This window comes from Trachinotus anak, unplaced genomic scaffold (genome assembly GCF_046630095.1).
Source record: "Trachinotus anak isolate AG129_WGS33_773 ecotype Australia unplaced genomic scaffold, CSIRO_AGI_Tana_v1 ptg000013l, whole genome shotgun sequence".
NCBI lineage: Eukaryota > Metazoa > Chordata > Actinopteri > Carangiformes > Carangidae > Trachinotus > Trachinotus anak.
Genome location: NW_027273864.1, coordinates 2,030,047 through 2,052,678, shown reverse-complemented (window position 1 = coordinate 2,052,678; position 22,632 = coordinate 2,030,047). Strand labels below are relative to the sequence as shown.

The 22,632-nt window shown below is 42.2% G+C and overlaps 1 protein-coding gene across 3 annotated transcripts in view; it reads right to left on the bottom strand.

Moving 5' to 3' along the window:
• Nucleotides 1–22,632, bottom strand: part of setd5 (SET domain containing 5) — a 35,248-nt gene that overhangs the window by 4,686 nt on the left and 7,930 nt on the right. Inside the window, exons 2-21 of one of the 3 annotated variants that reach the window (XM_071493497.1) lie at nt 17,382–17,647; nt 15,392–15,491; nt 14,750–15,012; nt 14,239–14,297; nt 13,925–14,112; nt 13,662–13,700; nt 13,247–13,537; nt 12,713–12,861; nt 12,443–12,560; nt 12,200–12,309; nt 11,671–11,920; nt 11,367–11,450; nt 11,073–11,234; nt 9,573–9,950; nt 9,199–9,459; nt 5,309–5,426; nt 4,653–4,882; nt 2,811–2,867; nt 2,184–2,669; nt 1,685–1,777 (exon numbers count right to left, since the gene is read on the bottom strand). In XM_071493497.1, coding sequence (XP_071349598.1) covers nt 1,685–1,777; nt 2,184–2,669; nt 2,811–2,867; nt 4,653–4,882; nt 5,309–5,426; nt 9,199–9,459; nt 9,573–9,950; nt 11,073–11,234; nt 11,367–11,450; nt 11,671–11,920; nt 12,200–12,309; nt 12,443–12,560; nt 12,713–12,861; nt 13,247–13,537; nt 13,662–13,700; nt 13,925–14,112; nt 14,239–14,297; nt 14,750–15,012; nt 15,392–15,491; nt 17,382–17,452 — 3,507 coding nt within the window. In that variant the 5' untranslated portion in view covers nt 17,453–17,647. The remainder of the gene's footprint in view (nt 1–1,684; nt 1,778–2,183; nt 2,670–2,810; nt 2,868–4,652; nt 4,883–5,308; nt 5,427–9,198; nt 9,460–9,572; nt 9,951–11,072; nt 11,235–11,366; nt 11,451–11,670; nt 11,921–12,199; nt 12,310–12,442; nt 12,561–12,712; nt 12,862–13,246; nt 13,538–13,661; nt 13,701–13,924; nt 14,113–14,238; nt 14,298–14,749; nt 15,013–15,391; nt 15,492–17,381; nt 17,648–22,632) is intronic. The other 2 variants (XM_071493498.1, XM_071493499.1) reach the window with 2 other exon arrangements.

Sequence of the window (22,632 nt, the reverse complement as noted above, 5' to 3'; positions counted from 1 at the left end):
TGGAACATACACAACATAGAAACACACCTCGAGTCTCAATGATGAGAATGAGCGCACTCATTCCAGGTTAATGTTGTCATGACACAGAAAAGGCTTGTGGTAATAGAGGAGGTTCATGAAGGAGGCAGGGGAGTGGGATAATGAGCACAGAGTCAGATACTGACATGAATGGCTCTTGCCTGAATTTTTGTAAAGCATCAGATTACATGCAGATGAGACTGCAGAAGACAGTGTAATAAGGAGGACTGGAATTCAGAGTCAGAATACCAAGATCTGAATATCACAGTTGTCTTCAATGGACATATGTTCTGCCTTTACAGACTCCAGTGTTTTATGTCCCTTTAATGTGCCTAATATACACAGTATATATACAGTTTTTTATCTGTTGTTAAACCTTATTAGAGCTGGCCAGCATATATTTTTTCGTGAGACACAAATTCTACATTTTTGTATCAAGCCATCGGCATGGCTGCCATGTTTACAGACCAACTTTGTGTTTCCACTTTGACATACTCTACCTGTAACTGTGTATAGTCAGATTCCCTGTGTAAGAAAGGCTTGTTAGCAACTTTGCAGACATGCTTACTTTAGGTTTTACTCCAGAGTGGTTCTGATTGATTTGACTTATTTGCAACCTGTCTGATCATCTGGCTTGTGTTTCCATAGCCATTAAGACCTTGTGATGTAGTCACAACTTAAGACAAGATCAGAGCAGTGTTGTTGTAACTGATAGAACCAATGGCTGGATCCACAAAAATCCAAAAAAAAAAAAAAGCCAAGTTCTAATAATGTCTTGTTTTCCTTTCACTTTTGTTTTATCTGTGGCCTAGATGGGTCTTCAGCCATGAGTCACTTCATCCTGAATTTTATCCTCATTTCAATGCTTAAAATTTTTGACTCCTAATCTGACTTTTGTCTGAATGTCACATACCATGTGATTGTACATACAGTTACAGTTACTTCTGTTGGAGACATTTTGGCTGGTGTAAATTCATCTGGAAGCAGTACTTTTTTAAGAATCTTAATAGTGAACATGATTGGTAACAGTAGGTTTGAAAACTCTAGAAAGCACCTGTGGAAGAACAGGATCTGAGAGACTGTTCCTGCTCTTTCATATTCATGTGTTTTAAATGTACTCTTTCTGGCAAAACCTTTTTTCTGGGCCAACATCATTAGAAATCATTTTTATGACATTTAACTACAGTCCCTTATCCCAGCCAGTCCTTTAGTGGACTCAAGTGCTGTGGCGATATGCATAAAAATATTAGCTCAATATCATACATTTGTTGTGTTAGGATTGATGAATCATCTTAAGAGGGAAAACTAAATAACGATATCCAAGATTCTCTGGTAAATTTAGCATTCTCACAGTAGAGCTGCACAGACCATTGATCACAGTTTGAAAAGAGCCATGGATGAGATGGAGCATGATACGACATGATCCATCAGCCTCTTATGTTGACAACAATGGATGAACCTTCACACGCTTCGATGAATTTGATTGAAATGGCATAATAACCCAAAACTCCTGCTCAAAACTGTACAGTTAGAACTTAATGTAGGTTTAGAGGAGGGGAGGGGACGGAGTTGTTGACGGAGCATGGGGTGGGTGTTGTATGCAGATGCAAAGAAACAATATTTACATGCACACTTCTAAAGATGTAGTTGTAGGGAGAATATTCACCATATTTTGTACTGGCTTGTATTCACTTCTTACAGATATAGCCTGGTAATCTGGCTTCCCTGTCAGCAGACTAATGGTTTGCTGGTTGGCCCTCTGCCTTGGAAGAAAAGTGGAAGAGAGACTTGGCAGAAAGTGTCAACTAACAGCGAGCGGGAGCAAGGGGACTGAGGGAGAGGGAAGGGGGAGGGAGGGTCAAAGCTACAGAGTCGAAATCATTTTCAGATATACACATAAAATGGTTATATGGTTATATCGTTTTTAATGCCTGTTGCTATTGGATTTGTCCCCCCCCGAGATACAAGGGACCAACTGATATATTTAAGAAAAATTAAATGGACAGACATACCACGGGGAAAAACACATGACGTTTGGCTTTTCAATTTGAAGATATCATTCGTGCTTGAGAAGAATAGATGAAACTGTTTAAGATTTTCCTAAAAAAAATTATCTAGCAAAACACTTTTTTCACATTCTTATCATTAAGATGCAGAGAACTTGCCTTCCTCTTCTGTGGTGGGTTGCTGGTGTGAGGAGGTGTGCCACTGTCTGGGTAGCCTCCCCCATAATGAGGCTCACCATAGGGTGACATGGAGCCAGGGCCCACATCTCCCATCAGCCCCTGACCACTTAGGGAACTGTGGAAGGACTCTGCAGGGGAGAAGCCTCCGTCTGACTGGGACTGGCGGCAGTCGGTGGCCACAGGGTTTCCCAAGTTTGCATTTAGGGGTGAACAGGTGTATATGAGATTGAACTCTGTCCTGAAGGCCTGCTCCCTGTTCTGGGCATTGAGGTCTGAGGAAGGACAGGACACTGGGTTTAATGAACTGGTTCCCACAGATAATGGACCCTGGGAATCTGGGCCTGAGGGGCATCCAGGAAGGGAAAAGTCATCTGACGTCATGGCAACAGGGCTCTCCAAGCTGGAGGAGAGTGACAGGTCTGGGAACTGAGGCCGAGGGACTTCAAAGTCTGGCTGAAGACATGGCTGCAGGTTTAGAAGTAAAGGACAGAGAAATGGAAAGACAGATGGAGAAGACAAGATTAATCAAATTGGAGTAAGCAGTCAGCAGCATTTACTGGGTTGCATTCGTAATTAGGAGTCAACGGTGGAAAGATGGGACTGTACCTCAGGTGAGATGGACTCTGGCCGGTGAACAGGAGATGCCTCAGGGGATGATATGTTCTGGAGAGAAACGCAAAGACAATTATCAAACATCAGTGTCAAACATGATGTGTCCCACATATTAATTTGTAAAACTTTCTTTACATTGTAATATATTATCCGTCTTCCCTCTGTTGCTTTTGACCACCATTGCCTTTTAATTGTCTGTCAAAGCACTTTATAAACAATGTTTAAAAAGGTGCTATGCCAATAAAGAAGTAATAACAATAATTATTATTATTATTATAATATTTATTAGTAGTGGTATGTTAGTGCCTTAACAATTTTTGTCAGTGACAAAAAAAGAGAAAAGAAAAAGGAAAAGAGGATTAAATTGTGTTAAGCACCAGTGGGTTGCCAGGAGGCAGGTAAATGCATTTGTGCATTGTCATGGCCACTGGACACCAGTTATGAGTAAGATGTTATTTCCTGCATGGGCTGTGTGGCGGTGGACATGATGTATTGCATGTTTTGTACTACTACTGTCCACCATGTGGCACCAGAGACCATGCACCAAACACACATTATATTCCTGTATATCAACTGTAAACCAGACCATGAAGATTTCATGTAAATGAAAATTCTCATAGTGAAGCATCATCAATGTCTTCAGTATTTTCTTACCAAATTTGTGGTGGCTGTGGTCAAACTACTAGAGGGGGCACATCGAATTGTAAAACATTATATTTTCTATTGCTATTAGATGGTGCAATGAGTATAACTGATATTGTCATGTAGCTGTCTTCAGGTCAGGACTCAAACATATCAAATTTGGGGCAGTTTGGACAACATGTGCTTGAGTAATAATAACTTTTTTTCATATGGCAAAACATTGAAATTTGCCGTGCTGCCACAGGCAGGCCAATCAACATAAACTCACAGTAATATGGTTGACTTCCTTTTGGGTTTACGGTATGGGTGCAAAAGGCTTTTTTCGTAATTCTTGGCATGTATCATGTTCCTACCAATTTCTGTACATGTAGGTAAAATCCCTGGGGTACGTAGTGCTTCGTCGAAATTTTCTAGGGGGTGCTACCCACCCATTTTGACACACCTACTTCCAAGACAGATAAAATGTGCATATTTTCACGATTTCCACCACCTGACATGAGGTTTGAGCATGTTTAGGCCCTCAAAATGCGATTGATTTCAGTTTAGAGTAATAACAATAATCACAACAGATCCAATAGGGTCCTCGCACCAGTTGATACTCACCCTAATGATAATTAACACCACTCAATGTGGTGTGAACTCATGAAGAGATTCAAATAACTGACCTGAACTAGAATTACCATCTCGCGGTTGTATGCCTCTGCCACAACATCCCTGTTTATCCAGAGTCATATAAAATAATAACCATTTGTGTGAAATTCATAATGTCATAATTGCTGTGTTAAGTCTTGAATAATGGCTAAGAGGTGTTTTGTGAGGTAACACTGACCGTTAACGTACAGATTGTCAGTCCTGGTTGACAATCAGAAGAGACAACCCGAAAACAATATGCCTCCGGCTTTGGCTGTCCCAAGTGTGGAGCCATATTATATATCACATGTGAACACAAGCTAAGACGACTGACAGAGACTTCACTTATAACCAGGGAAAAAGATTTTCATTTAGAACAGATTTCATGCAACAACAGTTAACTTAAGTCGTCCTGGACTATGTTCATGTTGGATTTGTATACCACGTCAGACTGGTCAAGATGGTGGCATCACAGATGTAAACACATCATTTGTGAGGTCTGACAAACAAAACAGTGTCGCAAACTGTATTTGTGGATGTAGGTGTATGTTGTTATGCCCTTACTTCAAATTGCAAAGGTGTGTTGCAGCGGCTGGCAGGCAGTGAGGGCATGGGTGAGTAGGCAAGGCCATTGGGCAGCAGGGAGCCACAGGGGGTGTGCAGCAGTGGGTGGAGGGAGTCCTCTGGAAGTGGTGGTGTGATGGGTGACAACGGGCGAAGCAGGTGGTCAGGGGGTGCTGGTGTCATCTCTGCCATATACTTGGAGCGGCGTTTCTTAAACGGGGCATTGAATTCTGGGATTTTAAAGAAAATACATATGAAAAAAAGAACAAACAATTAATAATGAGAACTATTGTTCTTACTGAATACATCAGTGTAGCCGATTGGAGGTTTGAGTTCAAGCGTCTTTGACTTTTACAAAATACTCAAACATTCAGTTTGCTAAAAGAATGCGAACCTGGGGTGCCACAGTGATATTGAAAAAATGAGATATTGATAACATATTAATACACATATGACAATATCATGATGGCAAATGTTAGGCTTTGTGGATCTTTTGCTTATCAGTTCATCACAGAAAACCAGGTAATTCCAAAGGCTTCATCTACTTTTTCTTGCCTCTTTGTAAGATAAGATCTATATATCTTCTTCCCGCTTTGGTGATTTTAGAAAATGCAGCAGTAAATGCATCATCCTGATGGAGGTAGGTGTGTACGTACCGCTGGACAGGGGGTTGGGGGTGGATCTGCTACTGGTACTTTGCTGGGAGGAGGTGGACTCTGTCCCATCCTCCATGCTGGCTGAACAGCTCTCATCTTCCACCTGCTTTATCCATCGCTGCATCAAAATAATAGTAATGTCTGGTTAAAAACAGAAACTGACAAACAGTGGAAACCGCTTATAGTGATCACAACTGTACAGGTCAAATTTATCACTGTAAGTAGATGGTTATTATATCTGATTATATTTTCTTTTATTTCTTATGCATCTAATTGACATTTGTATATGTATTACATGAAAGTAAAGCAACGAAGTGGACAGCTTCAGTATTTACTAATTTAAAAATAGAATAACAGAAACTGTGCTGCAGGCCCCTCCTACTCCAAACCTAGTCTGAATGGTCAGGGTGAAAACATGACACTCCAGTCACATCAGTCACATAACACAACTGCTGCTTTGAGAGAGCAGGGACAATAATTGTGCACCATGAAAATCCCAAAACGTGAGCTGAGCAGTGGAAGGGCAAAATAACTCCCTTAACTAAGATGGTGAAGAAGTAACATGGTGTGCCACGCACACGCGCACACGCACACCTGTACTTCTATCTTTGTGAGGACACTCATTGACATAATGCATTCCCTAGCCCCTTACCTTAACCTTAACCATCACAACTGAGTGCCTCACCCTAACCCTAACCCTGACCTTAACCTAAACCTAATTCTAACCTTAACTCGAAAACCAAGTCTAAACCCTCAAAGTGTGATTTTAAGGTGTCTCACAAAGTGAGGACCGGCTAAAATGTCCTCACTTTCCCAAAATGTCCTCACTCTGTTAGTAAAATACTTTTTTTGGTCCTTACGATGTAGCAAGTACAAGTACACACACACACACACACACACAACACACACACACACACACACACACACACACACACACAGACACAAACACACACAGGGAGGAACGGCCTCCCTGATCTGAACCTGAGTGGTGCTTTGTTATTGGACTTCTGTGCTAGTCATAGTTTGGCCATAACAAACACTATGTTCCAAAATAAGATAGCTCATAAGTGTACTTGGTACCATAGCACCTTAGGCCAAAGATCAATGATCGACTTTGTGGTTGTTTCATCAGATTAGCAGTCGTATGTTTTGGACACTTGGGGTAAAGAGAGGGGAAGAGCTGTCAACTGATCACCACCTGGTGGTGAGATGTAGCAGTAGGCAGGGAAGGCTACCGGACAGACCTGGTAATCCCAAACGCGCAGTGAGGGTGAACTGGGAATGTCTGGCGGAGGCCCCTGTCTGTGGGGTCTTCAACTCACACCTCCGGCTCCAATCCTTATGGTCTTATGGAGTTTGGGGACATGGAGTCTGAGTGGGCCATGTTCAAAGCCTCCATTGCAGAAGCGGCAGTTGAGAGCTGTTCCCTCAAGGTTGTCGGTGCCTGTCGAGGTAGTAACCCAAGAACCCACTGGTTGACACCGTCAGTGAGCGAGGCTGTTAAGCTGAAGGAGGAGGCCTTTAGGACCTGGTTTGCCCAGGGGTCTCCCTGAAGTAACAGATAGGTGCCAGGTGGCCAGAAGGGATGTAGTCTCAGCAGTTGCAGAAGCAAAAGGGAGGAGTTTGGTGAGGCTATGGAGAAGGACTTTCATTTGGCCTAAAGGATATTCTGGCAAACCCTCTGGCAGCTCAGGAAGGGGAAGCAGAGCTTGGCCCAGGCTGTTTTCGGCCGGAGAGGAGAACTGCTGACAATGTCATTGGGTGGTGGAAGGAATACTTTGAGGAACTCCTGAATCCAACTGACATGTCGTCCGTGGAGAAGGCAGAGTCGGAGGACTCGAGGGAAGTCTCACCCATAACCCGTGCAGAGGTCACTGAGGTAGTTAAGAAGCTCCTTCATGGCAAGGAGCCAGGTGTGCATGAGATACGCCCTGAGATTGTTGGCCTGTCATGGCTGACACGATTGTGCAATATTGCATTGAGGTTGGGTACAGTACCTGTGGAGTGGCAGACTGGGGTGGTGGCTCCCATTTTCAAAAAGGGGTGTGGTCCAAATATCAGGGTATTAAACTGCTCAGCCTCCCTGGGAAAGTCTACGGCAGAAAGGAGGAAAGGAGGTTCTGATTCCTCAGATTGAGGAGGACCAATGCGGGTTCCATCCTAGCCATAGAACAGTGGACCAGCTCTTTACTCTTGCGGGAGTTCTAGGGGGGTTATGGGAGTTTGACCAGCCAGTCCACATGTGCTTTGTGGGCTTGGAGAAGGCTTATGGCTGTGTCCCCCAGGGGGCTGTGTGGGGGGTACTGTGGGAGTATCGGGTATCGAACCCATTGCTATGGGCCATTCGGTGCCTGTACAACCAAAGTGAGAGCTGCGTCTGCATCCTCGGCACAAAGTCCTTTACTTCACATATATAGCAAGTCTCTAGGACAGCCTTCTTCCACCTGCGCTATATTGCTAAAAAATTAGACCCATTCTGTGCCTAAAGGATGCTGAAAAGCTAGTTCAAGTTCAAGACTGGACAACTGTAATTCTTTATTGTCAGGATGTCCCAAAAATTCAGTAAAAAGCCTCCAATTGATCCAAAATGCTGCAGCACGAGTAGTGACAGGAACTAGGAAACAAAATCACATCTCTCCTGTGTTAGCGTCTCTGCATTGGCTCCTTGTAAAATCCAGGATAGAATTTAAAATCCTTCTCCTCACCTACAAAGCCATTAGTGGTCAGGCACCATCGTACTTTAAAGAGCTTATAGTTCCCTATTTCCCCAATAGGACACTTCGCTCTCTAAAATGCACTTGTGGATCCCAGAGTTTGTAAGAGTAGAATGGGGGGCAGAGGCTTCAGCTATCAGGCTCCTCTCCTGTGGAACCAGCTCCCAGTGTGGGTTTGGGAGGCGGACACCCTCCCTACCTTTAAGATCAGGCTTAAAACTGTCCTCTTTGATAAAGTTTATAGTTAGGGCTGGCTCGGGTATGTCCTGAACCATCCCTTAGTTATGCTGCTATAGAGGTAGACTGCTGGGGGATTCCCATGATCTGTCTGTCTGTCTGTCTGTCTGTCTGTCTGTCTGTCTGTCTGTCTGTCTGTCTGTCTGTCTGTCTGTCTGTCTCTCTCTCGATCTCTCTCGATCTCTCTCTCGATCTCTCTCTCGATCTCTCTCTCTCGAGCAGGATCAAGATCCACCACGACTAATCATTACTATTAACCACTGTTATCTATCATTATTATTGATAACACCAACAATCCTGGTCTCTCTCTCTCTTTTCTCCTCTCTCCTCCCACCACTCCCCCTTTTTCTCCTCCTAAACCCAACCGGTCGAGGCAGATGGCCGCCCACCCTGAGCCCGGTTCTGTTGGAGGTTTCCTCCTGTTAAAAGGGAGTTTTTCCTCCCCCCTGTCACCAAGTGCTTGCTCTTTGGGTTAGGGGGGAACTGTTGGGTTTTTCTCTATAACAAAGTAAGGTCTCGACCTTACCCTGTCAAGTGCCTCGAGATAATGTATATTATGATTTGGCACTATACAAATAAAATTGAACTGAATTGAAAATTGAAAGTCAAACGTGTTTTCCCTTCTGGAGAGGGATAACTGGAATTCTCTGCTTAGCCTGCTTCCACCGCTACCCAACCCAGATAAGCAGATGGATGGACAAAATTTGAAGACTTTATAAAGGGAATAATTCAAGTTAAAAATAATGTAACTATATTTTAGACATTTCCTGTTAAGCTTTTGATTTTATGTTTAAAGATGGGCAGAGAGGCTTGTCACAGCACTGGCACTCAATGCAAATTCTCAGAGGATGGCCATATTTGTATATATCTTTTATTCAAATATTTCATCTTTTTACAGCACCTTGCTGCATCACTTTTTTTCCTTTTTGGAAACCTTACCTTTTTGTAGCAGCCATAAGTGCCATCCATTTGGAGGGGGCGGGGCCTGCGTCTCTCAGGGTTGAAGGGAGAGCCGAAGCGGACGTAGTGTCTGGGTGTGGTGCAAATAAGCGATGAGTGGGAGAGGCCTGGCAGCATGTTGAGGGTGGTGGCCAGCACCGTGGGGTCAGTGGTTATCCGCAATAGGCGTTCAACAGGCACCTCTTGGTGGACCTTCTCCCCTCCAGGGAGCTTGTCATTCAGCCACTCTGTCACAAGGTACTGTGGCATTGCACAGAATATACAAAATAACACATGATTAGGAAAGCTTGATTTGACCATAGAATAGAAAAAAAATCTACAAATAATTTCTACAAAGTCTAATGTCCTCTAACCTTCTTGGTCTTAGGGTAGCGCAAGTTTCCTCTATTTATGCAGTTTAGACCCTGGCCATCTCCATCTAGAATATGACCCCCCAGATTGCTCTCTCCATGGCCGTGTTCGGCACCATAGGGACCCTGAGATCCATCCTCGTCCAGAGCAGCCCCCTGCTCAGTTGATGATGGCACTGTTGCCAATGCTGCAGCTGCAGCAGCTGCTGCCGCCTGCTGTGCTAGGGCTTGACGCTGCCGCCGAGCCCGCTGTGATGAGCTTGACCTGTAGCGAGAGATCCGGCTTTTGGCCCGAGGCTTAGTTGGTCGTGCAGGTTTAGGGGGAGCAACTGGGGTAGTCAAGTAGGGTAATGAGGTCTTTTCTTCAATAGATGGTGTTTCCTTTAACAGAGCGTATAAATAGAATACAGTAATTAGATGCCACCAGAAAGATGACACCAAAAAACACACAAAAAAAAAACCACAAATCAAAGTGATGGTTTGGGTTATTTGAAATGGGGTTGTATGAGGTACTTAGGTAGAGGTACATAGTTAGTTTTGTAATAGTTACTTGATTACCTGCAGTAGGGCTGAGTGAGCATGCTCCCAGTTTGGAGAAGCAGGAAGGAATACCAGCACAGAAGCTGCAGTGTTTCCTCTACATTCATTTAGCAGTGCCCACCACTGCTAAATCATAGCCGCCACGCCTTCAAATGTCTTTCTTAATTAATTAATTAATTACTCGCGAGAGCGCGGCCTTGAAAGTGACATCACGTCAGGCACCAGGTCAGAGTCAGAGAAGTGTAGTCGTGAGGAATAAGGTAGCAAATTACCGGAGAAAAGGTAGACTTATTAGCCAACTCAGTGACGCTAACTTGGGTAAACTAATTGATAGCATTAAGCTAATATCTACATGTCATTATGTATTAACTGCTGACTGCATTTTCAGATGAGCTTGTTCAGATACTTCTCTAAGAAGAGAAAGACAACAGATGAAGAAGACGCTAGTCAGGGAGCCTATCATAAGCCTTTTACTGACTCGTAAATGATGATGGTTAGGTAAAAAATAGTATTTGTTCACACTTGTAATCAGATGTGATGTGAGTGTAAACTATGTAACGCTGTTAGCGTTACGTTACTCGCACTTTTAATGTAATCTTATTAGACAAGTAACATTAGACAGGGAGGAGTTGTTAAACAAAGTGGAGGAGAGCAGAGCACAGCAGCGGGAAAGCTGGGGGGACCCCCGACCCCACTTTATCTTGTCGTTTTTAGGTGGGCATTTTTTAAATGGTTCAAATACTTCTGAAATACTTTTTCCTGCTGTCCCCGTCCACAGCAGTACACTGCTTGGCTTCTGTGTGTCAGTACTTCTGCCTGCTTCTCCAAATTGGGAGCACACCAACCTAGACCTACTGCAGGTGGTGGTGACTATGGAAGAGTACCTCATACAGCCCCATGTCATATAACCCGAAGAATCACTTTAATAGATACAGATCAAACAGCTTTCTTTCTGTCGCTGACCATGACATAGGTGGTACGTCGTGTGCTGACTCCAACTCCTGTGTTGTGTGGCATGGGGTTGTTCCCTGTGGGATCACCTGGCCCGTCCTCAGTTTCCACACCCTCCTCCTTTATCTCAGCTCCTCCCACTCTCCTCCGCCTCCTTTCCAGGCTGTTAAATGTCTACATGAATAGGCAGTCACAAGAGTTGAGTGATAAGTGTGAGAGAATTACCTCACACAGAACATACATATGAAGGAAAAGTATGTTGGATTTGTATGACAGCTGTATTGGAAAATAGTTAAAATGGCCTACTCTTTTACTGGTGATGCTGACCCCATTTTCATCCACCTCTCCATCTTCTCCCTCTTCCACCTTCACCTCATCCAGCAGTCTCTCCTAATTGCAATTGCACAGCAGCACATGAAGAAAACATCTTACCCAGCAGTAAAATGTTTGGATACCATTGGTATGTGTTTAGTACACTATATTGTCTGTTTGTTGCCACATAAAATATCTGATAGAGCTTAATCTAAAGCTATTATTGGCCTGATATCTTTGCTTAACTTTAGTTTTTACACAAATAAGGTGTATCTGTTCATTTTAGTTAGACACAGACCTCTGCGTCACTTGTCCCCTGCAGTTCTTTGGCATCCTGGTGCTCGTCAAGGGTCTGGTGGCTGTCACTGGCCAGGCAGCCCTCCATTTCCCTCCTCTGAGCTTTTCTCCGTCGGGTCTCAGCACCAACCAGAGGAGAGGGAGGCAGCAGGGAGGGGGGACTCAGGAAGCTCTCCCTGGGGCTCAGGTTGTGCTTCTGCACCGGGCAGTTCTGGTTGCCCTTATGGCAGGCACAGTCCACTTTGTAATTACTGGTGGTTTGTTACCAAGAGAGGACAAGATTACACTGGAGAAAATGCCAGAGAATGGAACAGCAACAAGGTTTCAGGTAAAACAGAAAACTAATACCTGCTTCATGTCTGATAACTATATGTAATGTGTTAATATCTACTGTACATTTCTAGACAGGATTTGGTCCATTACCACTTGATATCATTGTTGTTTGCATGGAAGATTTGACTTGTGTTGCTTTTTAGTGGCTGGTTCAAACGGTGGAAAGTAAAAGGTGTAGGATTAGGATCAGTACTGACCAACTATTGAACTCATAGTCAAATCCAATGGTGACCTCAGCATCCTTTGTGATTTGATTGAGAGCGTAGATACACAGATGGATCATACCCTCAGCAATCATATGCCGGACCTGTCGACAGGTACAGATGGAAAATTGATCTTAGCTAAAAAGACAGAAAGACAGAACACTGACAAAACTCTATATAACAACATTTTCTCCATTAGTGACATGTCTTCAAATTTAAGAAAGCTTCATGGCTGACCTCAGCATTGGGCGTACAGGACCTCCTGATGAAGCGTGCATCATTTCCAAAGGTGCGTGCATCAACACACATTTCTACATCATTAAATTTTGAGTAAAACAGCACAAAAGGGTAGGGTCTGGAAAAATAAAGAGACAATAGTGTCAAAAACAATTATTTTATATTCCAAAAATAAAATTGAGCGAATATGGACCTTGAGAATTCATCCATCTGTCTTTGACACAAATTCCATACTTATTATAGCCCATCACTTATAAACTGTGATCTTACTTTTTGAAGAAGTGCCCGTTGACTTCAAACTGTTGTTTAAGCATGACTTTTCCCCGATATTCAATGATAAGTGTGTCTGGTTCCAGGTTCTTGGCTGCTCTGAGGATCTTCCTGTGTTTCTGCACTCGCGTTACCCGCCCTAACTGGAGCTACAAAAAGCAATCGCAAAGCATTTATTTGCAACTGCAGGCTAACAATAAAACAATCATGACATGGCTACAGAACTGTGACAGGTCATTTGACATACAGACAACACATGCCCACAAAACTAGTAACTAAAATGTATTTGTTAATGTAAATGTTATCTGATGAACTAGACTATACTTAGTGAGGAAAAAGGCTAGCTTGCCCTCTTTGATTTTCTATCAGTCAGTAAAATGTTTTCATATAATGCATTATTAGGGGTTATTACGGGTTTAATTTAGTTGACCACATTGCATCTCTTGCAATAGAACTGTTACACATGCAAGCACTTTGACATGTAAATTGAACCAATATATAATTTGGTACAAAAGTACTGCTAACACGGCTAACCTGCATCTGTGAGCCAAGCACTGTGTTGTTACAGGCCAGCTCAGTACGGTTGATGGTGTCCATGGCGTCGACTGAGGTGTGGATTTGTGTGGTGGAGGAAGGCATTGTGGTGCCACTCTCAGTCTTTGAGGCAGTGTTGCTGGCAGCACGGTGAAGCTGCAGCAGTGTCTGGACATCAGCACTATACTGGTTTGCAAGAGCCTCTTCATACTGGTCTGTCCACTGGCGGATCCTGCTCTCCCAGCCCTCTGCTGTATTTTCATCCAGTACGCTGGAATCTGTTGTTGAGTTCTATGCAGAAGAAAAGATGGAGCATGTTATGAGAGTTTTTCTTTAAACAAAAGGGGAAGCATGAGGCTAATAGTACTGTGTAATGCATAACTACATATAAATGACATGTTATGTCTAGTTTTACCTTCATCCTCATGGACTTCCTAGAACCCTCTCTGAAAGCCTGGAATAAGGAAGATGAATATAATACAATACTCAATGACAGATTAAGCAACTACTATTCTACAATCAAAAACAAAACTGAGGTGTTCTCAATGTGGTGAGCTTGTAACAAAGAACATAAATGTTCCATACAGGGCCTTAATTTTTGCATTTATCATTTTCTTAAATCTGTCAACGAATTTTTAGACTTATACTAAACCACTCTGCTTCTAACAGTTTATGTACCTTGACTTTCTTGCCCTTCGTCATTCCACGGGCCTTCTCTGTGCTCTTCTTCCTCTTTTTGGATTTGCTCCTTTTGACTCGGTTGACAGTGAGTTTGATGCTGGTGGGTGTATGCTGGGTGGCAGTGTAGGAGATGGTGGAGGGCGACACCTCTTCATCACCACTCTCTGTGGCACTGCTTTCTCCAGCTACCAAGAAAACACAGGTATATTAATCAGACATCATGGGGAAAGAATATCTATCAGTAATGTGCTTAATGAAGCATAGTTTTAAATTTTCCAAAGCCTGAATGACCAACAACATGAAAAGAATACCTGAGACATTTTCTGTCTTTCTGTGTTGGCCTTCTGTTCCTTTCCTCCTGACAAGTCCCCTGCAACAAACATAATAATAAAACAAATCAGCACTTCAAACAAATAGTCACAAGTCAAGTGCAAAAATCAATTGAAATAATTTTTACCAATGTTCACTCAAAACCAACAAGTTTTAAGGTAGATTCTTTCACACAGTTTCACAGATTATTTATCCCAACTCTACTGAAAAGTGGTCTCACAGATTGTTTGCTCTGTTTAAAACATTTGAAATAATGAAAAACCTTAAAATTGCCAGTAGTCTTTAAATTGATCGTCTAGTTTTTCTAGTTCTGTCAATGCCAGTCTTTGCTGTTACCAGTGGCATTAGCATATTTTATCATGGACATTCACACTTTTTAGAAACACAGGTTATAATGAATACATGCAGTTGATCCCACAGCCAGGAATGTTGGGACAGTAAAACAACAAAGTGCTTCAGGAAGCAGACTGCTCAGGTTTTCCAATCTCTTACCTGCAGTTGTCACATTTGATGAGCAAACCATCCGGCGTCAGGCTGCAGTGACACCAGCTGGCCATGGCCCCATCCTCCTCTGAGGAGCTGTCGCTGTCAGCTGAGTTGTCCTCAGGGGTTTCGTGATAGCGGGAGCCAAGTAGCACGCCATTGAGATCCATGCGAGGGATGATGGTTTGGGAGAGCGGGGAGGCGGGTGGGGTGGGGGGAGGGGGTGCGCCATAGTTGTGATCCTGACAACACACAACGGAAGACTGTTGCATCTTCAAACAACGGGTGTTCAGGCAAAAAGGGAAACGGAAAACGGAGACGAATGAAAATGGGGCAAAAAAACAGGTATGTGAAACAGTACAGCTAATAACAGAAGTAGTCTGTGGATACAGAAGACTAATAGTAGGATAGATATTCATGAATTTAATCTACCTAGAACTAATTCTTAGTTTTACTCTTGCTGTGCTATTTTAATAGAACAAGAAACTTGAAAAGATCAGAAAAAAAGAAATGGTCGGATAGATTAGACTGATTTATTATTTTACCTTTCAAAATATTCACAACTGTAGCCAACTAAGAGAGGAATTCTTCTTTTGTACTATACAACATGCTATGATTAGAACTGATGAGAAAAGAGAAGTATGAACTCACAGCATATGGTAGTCCTCGATACCCATGACTCTGAGCGCTCCCACAGCTGTGGTTGTAGTTTTTCTCATTCACGGCAGGGCTTGCTTCAACTGACTCAGGGCTGGGAAAATAAATAAATAAATAGATTTAATAAAAATATATATATTACTTAAGGAATAAAGATAAAACAAAAATTTCATTTATACATGAGTAGATATTTTCCACAACAGGATATATGTTACTAATTGTTTTAATAATACACATTAGTCACTAGATGGCACCAAGATGCTCAAGTTGCTCTCCAGCATGGGAGAGCTGCAATTTGGGAAATGGAATGTGGGCAGCCATTATGTTATGCAACTCCTTTTGCCCTTTAGCTGAGGTCTGGCTAGACAGAGAATAACCTTGCCTTTTCCCCCTTGTCCTCTAAAGCTGAAGCAAACTTGAAAGTTAAAAGTATCAAACTGACAAAATGTTACATTTATTCCTGAGATTTTGTTTATCTCTGCAGAGGCAGTGTATATAAGTCCTGCTGGCTGAGTAGTGGAGGAAAATAAAGGGGCCCATGAACAAGGGTGGATGGGAGAGAGGCAAAGTGGATTCCACATAACTTCAGTCCCCTAAGTAAAATTACCTACACAGAAGCAACAAGTGCTCTTAGGCTGTCTGTGTACATTTCTTCAGACACTGCTCAGAACAGCTAGGGCCTGATGTGGAGATGCACGTGTACTTCCCTTTCACAGAGAGAGGCCTGGATTATATAGGATGAACAGTGACCACAATTTTAAAAAATTACAGAGATGATAATGAGACTCCTGAGGGTAGGTTGTCACACTGGACGAAATGTGCAAGTGATTACAAGATTTCTGGAACTTTTACAAAATAAAAATTGCTGTTTCATTCAATTTGGCACAATATGCAGTTGCACAGCCCAGTTACACACTGCACCTAGTACAACTACGAAACTATCATATAACAAGTACGGGTAGCTTCAAATCAAGTTGCAACAGCCTTGCAAATTCCCTGATAAACAAAAGTAAAATAAAAGTGAGGACAACATGCTCTCCATGTTGGGAGAGCAAAACTGGGTCACTGGTCAAATTTCTGAATTTTCAAAGTGATTCTGATGGGGAAGACAGAGGGCTAGTAGTGGTATTTCTGTTAATCATCCACCCCTACACAGGGATTAGGGTTATATTGCTTCACTTAAAAGAGGGTTTTCAGTACATGTGTAGCCAGGCTGACTGAAACATCAAATACTGTATTTTCTTTATTTCACTCTGTAAAGTTTAGTTTTTGATGGACTGCACTACCCATCTCTTTGGATCAGGCCGAGCAATGTTGCATGAACATATTGTGCCACTTTGGGCAAAAGAGTTGTACTACAATTCATTTTCTAATGGGGAAAAACTACTGAATTCTGTTAAGTCTAATCTAAGATATTTTTTATTAAACTGAATTCCTGTGATGCAACAAGAAAGGAAAATATGCAATACTTATTTCTGAAGTTTTGGCCATTGATTATGTTATGATGATATTTTTTCACCAAACTTATTTCAGTGGTGAACTATGTTGTAATGATGAACTCCTGGGCTATCATAAACCCTTAGTTTGACCAGATCATGTGCAGTACTCTGAAATCTCATAACATTTAAAAACTGTGAGCATGTACAATGCAGAGTTGGCCATAGGTCACTAGTTGTTTGGTACCATGGGGCATTTCTGTTTCTAACTTCAAAATTCACCTTTTTGTTTTTTTGCAGTCAGGTTTGTTTGTTTCATTTGGATCAGCATTCTGCATCACAGCAGCAGTTTGTTTACAACCTTGACACTGTCTCTATTTCATCAGTGCTAATGCATCGACAGATGTCAGTAAGTAGGTTGGAGAGTAAAATGTTGTATCTAGGCAAAACAAAAAAAAGAAAAGACCCTTGTAGTAAATAAATTGATTTTTTCTTAAAGATGACAGAACAACTATATGGGTCCCACCTAACTGGTAGAGAGTACTTACTCTGATCCAGCAGCCATATCTGAGTAAGACGTTTCAGGTGTGGTGACTCCCAGCGCGATTACTATGCTCATGACGTCCAGGACAGCGGCGCGTGGGAGGGGGGAACGGGGGGGGAGGAGGGGGAGGGGAGGGGAAGGGACAGGATGGGATGGGGGGGGGGGAGGAGAGGTGAGCAGAGTAATCACAAGGCCCTAACTATAGCAACAGACCACTCCAGAGGTGGGGCGCCACCGAGCCGTTGCGCACGGCTCACGGTCATGGGGGACCTGAGGGTAAAGGGCAACATAGAGAGTCAAAGTTAGTTCTACACACATACACAGCCTGGATACAGTCAAACAGCCTGCTAGATGACTCAGCATGTGTAATGAAGCATGACGGAAAAAACCTGCACCTCAACAACAACTTTAATTGTGCAACTAATAAATATCAGACTGATGACCCTGATAGCTCATATTCTGTGTAATACATGTCATGTTTATTCACATTTAGCATTAAATTTAGCGACTAATTTGATTAAATGCGTAAAATTTCAAAGAAATATTCGTCAAAAACGACAAAAGATCTTCAAGACAAAAACAATTATTAAGTAAACCATAACAAAGCATGAGCAACCAAATAAAACAATTGGTTTCATATGAAGAGAGCTACCAGTATTTCAGAGGGAAACTTTGGGATTAATAAGGCAATGAAATACATTATTTATAGACTTAGATCAACTAGTATGTTTTTTCAGACTTCTGCGATACCCTAACCATGCTATTTTATGACACTTGGTTTAAATGATAAGCAGCAAAGTCTGTTTCCATAAAAAACACTGTGGGATTTATGAGGGATAGAGTTAGTTTGTCAATAATAGGCTACTTTGGGGACAGGTACACTTGAAAAATGAAAAAGTTGGTCATTGAAGAGCTTTCAAAAAGGTTAAGATTAAGGATCAGATTCAGTGTCTATGATTTAATGAAATCCACGTACTGCATTATTTAAATCAAAATTAGCCATCAGATAGTCATTAGTCAGGAACATTGCAGTTATGTCCTCCTAACTGACTGTTAACTCAATTGAAACAGAAAATGAGGGCCTGTTCACAAACGGAAGCACTCACACTAAACAGGGCTCCTTTAGCAGAAGTCAATGACATTGACAGAGGCTTTGTCAAGACCGCGTAACCCCAAAACTACACAGGGAAACTATCCTTCCACACCAAATGAAGAACCAAATTTGCTGACTCATGTTGACAATGATGGCTCTTCAGTGGGAAGCAGCAGAGAGCTCTCATCTGCCTGCATCTAAAGTGATTATTCAATGGACAAAGTGCAACAGGCATGTCTCATCCACACAGAGGCTTCCAGAATGTGTCGGGGGGGACTATTTAAAGAGCAAAAAAACAACCAGGGGCTTTACAGCTCTGCTTACACCCGGTCTCTCATAAGGATGCACTAATAAATAGAACCAGCAGGAGGCACTTTCCTCACAGACGCCTAGAGGGGTGAGTCATCCAACATCCCAGCCTCTTATCATGTGACCATACTTTGCTGAAACACTGACCCACAATCCCCTGCTCCTTCCTCACTCAGCCACCCAGGCAGACACGGAGCTAGACGTAGCAGCTACGCTGCAGAAAAAGGAACAGGCCCTCCTGTGCTCTGTTCACACATTAAGGAAAGGATTTAGCTTAGAGCAAGGTCATCCTCGAGGCAAACACACGCAAATATGTTACTTCATAGACACCAATCTGATTAGATTCAATACAGGTTCATAAAAGCAAATATTCTCTTACTTTTACTCAAACACAGGCCAGTTTACTAAGAGACAACCACCTGAATTAAGAGCAACAAGATGCATGACATGTCTGTAGTGGTCCCCTAGTTACAGCAACTACTGGCTTCCCTCTTCAGCACCAAGGTAACCTCAGCAAGGCTGGGGACTTCCAATAATGTCAAGGTCAGTTCAACCATGCTCATTGTCAAACAGTGAATGTCAGCCCCATTCAGCTGGATACACATTGGTAGGTACGGACATGAAATGGCAGTTAGCTTTTGGTTACAAAAGCAGAACATTCTGCTATAACTCAAATCACTTCAATAAGAATAAAAATATACAAACGAGGATATACAGAGAGAGAGAGAAACTGGATGGCAGATTTGGGTTACAGATTTTAGGGTTTATAACATATTTAGTCATGATGACATTGAGTGGATCCTTTGGTGCCCCATCCAGAGCCTTTTCAAAAACCACTGTTTCTTTTCTCTGTGGATGATTGCTGCTTCACAAAAATAGCCACCTCACTCCTAACTAACACACAAAGGGAGTCACTATTTGGGCCTCTTCCAAAAGAACCAGACGGTGAACTAGGGAGGTAAATTCCAAACAAAGAAGGAAAGCCTTTCTTTACCTCCTCCTCCCCCACCGCCCTTCCTTGTTCGTTCCTCTGGCCATGAATACCAGCTCAAATTACCAGTAGGCTCAACAAAGTCTTTTCACTTCCACGAGAATAGAGGCCATTTTGGGGACAACTCCAAGGGGGAGGGAGATGCACACAAAATGAACAGCAAAAGAGACCCTCTCCCACTTATCATCTCTCACATAACTCTCTTTCCCTTCTTTTCTTTTTATTATTTATTTATTTTTTAAACACATTTAGTGTTCTGGCCTTGTTAAGCACTAGTGAATGTGTATTGCACTGTCCTAAAATAAGCTATTTGTTTCTCCTTTCATATCTAAAGATGTCTCTGGGGTTATATAGCTAATACATTTTATATAGAGAGGTGAAAACAAATCCAACCACGTGAGCATATGCACAACAGTTCAAAGGCATGAAGAGTCAAAAAGCCAGACCTTGTCTGAACAGAGCTCAGCGCAGCAAGGTTTTGTAAGAAACAAAAACAGACATGCACATGCAGATAGAGTGCCTATATAAAGTATAGCCCGCCCCATGAACTCAAAATCACATTGATTTATAACACTGAATCATGGTGGATGTAATTAGGTCCTCACGAAAACACATCTACAGAGGGGTGGGTGATCTGGCCAAAAGATCATATCAAAATCTTTTTAGGTAGAATCACAGTCTAAGATCTGAATCACAAGTCTACCCACAGATTTAGCTAAAGTCTTGATCACATGACTGGTTGCGTATCTGGTTGCCTTGACACAATGCCTGTCACTTCAACTTAAGGACAGAATTCAGGGCTTTTGAGCAGGTCTGTCTTCCCGCAGATTAACAATAAATCCACCGTGTTACAATGAAAATTACAGTTATGCAACACTTTCTGTGATGACACGAAAATGAACATAATGATTAATAAATGTGGAAAATCCCCATTTTGTTATGTTCCTTAGGGTACCAGGTAGATCAGTACTCAGATGAACTGCTTTTATTCTTAATTTGTGCTGCTACTGCTGCTGCTTCTGCTTCTACTGCTCAACAACATCATCTTAAGTTGTCTATAATGACACATTTTTGAGGCTGGATTTTTATTCTAAGTAAAGATGAAGTAAGGATGATAACATTTACATTTCATTTTCAAAGCTATGTAAAGTTCAAGGCACTTTTCTGTCACTAGGGGTCTCTCAATCAAAACAATTAGAAAAAAAAGATGTTCATTGTTAAACAACTCACTGTTGCTTTATTTTTAGGTTAGGATTCCTTCAGTGTTCATTGTTCAGCAGGTTTTTACTGGGAGTCCACCTCACTGAAAGAAACAAACCCAATGATTAAAACCAGTAAAGCAGTTTCATGTTAAAATCGGTGGATGAAGGAGATCAAGGAGGGGCTGCAGGCTGTTAGCCAAGCTGCTGCTAGCAGATCAAAAGTGGAGTCAGTCCAGTGTGCAGTGAGGCTAAGCAATGATATGAGGCAAACATTAGAACTACAAATGTCCTTGGGTAAAGTCAAAAGCAGTCACAGCCTTGTCGCTGTTGTGCTTCTGCAGTGTTTCTGCAGTATATAGGTGCTGTATCAAATTAGCAGTATTGTGCACAGCTCTGTTACTGCAGAAAACACCATCTCTGAAGGCCCTGCTTTCTCTGTGATGCACAGATATTGCCTGGACAACTTAGCCAGCCTTGGGAATCATGGCACGATCGCTTTCACCAGTCAACTGCATTTACATCCAGAAGAGTGGCCAGTTGCAGAGAAAGTTTTTTTTTTACCTCTGTTTCAGCACTGTTGGTGGTAGCTGCACTGTCCTCCAGTCGAGTTGCAGCTGTAGCGTCACTACACTCCAGCTGAGTAACAGCTGCCTATTCGGAGGTTGGTATTCCTGCCTCTTCATCTTTGGCAATAATTCGACTGAGTTCACCAGTAACAGTGCCAGTCCTTCCTCTCAGCATTGGCAAGTAGTCTCTTTCCAGGAGTAAGAAATTCAATTTGTTTGTGTCGTGGGTCTAACATTGATGCAAAAAGTGCTGGTGATGACAAATATTTGCCAATAATTGCAACAATAAAATAATAATCTGGGATAATTAAGTATAACCAAAGCTTTATCGTCTCTTTTCCTCTAAATGGGGCCATAATTTTAAACATGAACATCATGTTGTATTGAAGAAGACTTGAAAGTAGTGATTGAGACGATAAACTCATTAGGAAAACGTTTACTGAGGTAATAAATTCAGTGAGAAGTGGGGCCATTTTTCCATAGACTTCAATACAATCTGACTTATTTTTGCAAACAGTGGAGTCACCCCTTGATGGTCATTAGATAGAATGCAGGTTGAAGACACTTCTGCATTGGCTTAACTTTTCAGACCTAGAGTCTACATCCATTTTTATATACAGTCTATGGTGCTGACACCCTCTTTTCTCAGTAAGTGGGACTAGATCAGACTGATGGATGACATTGCACTTTCGCCTTGCACTATAAGCATCGAGTACTGACTTTGACAATGTACAACACTGACAATGTACTGGAGCTGTATTTGAGAAAAGCAATATTTACATTCGTATTGTTCTTTTTCCTGTGTAATACTCCCAAGCTGTACTACATTTTGCCCACTTCATCTTGCCTGAGCAGCAACCTCCAAGACTGAAAAATTATACCAACACAGAAGTGCAAAAAACTGCAGGAAAGGCTACCTGAGGCTGGGTTCTAAAGCGAGTCAATCTCAGTGACATGTTAAAACGCCAAACCTTACAGCAGGAATAAACATGTTTACAGCCTTGTACAGAAAACAGTTCTGATCTCTATAGCTAATTTTCTCCTTCATTAAAACTGTATGGCCATAAACCAGAAAACTTCAAAGAAAGGAAATG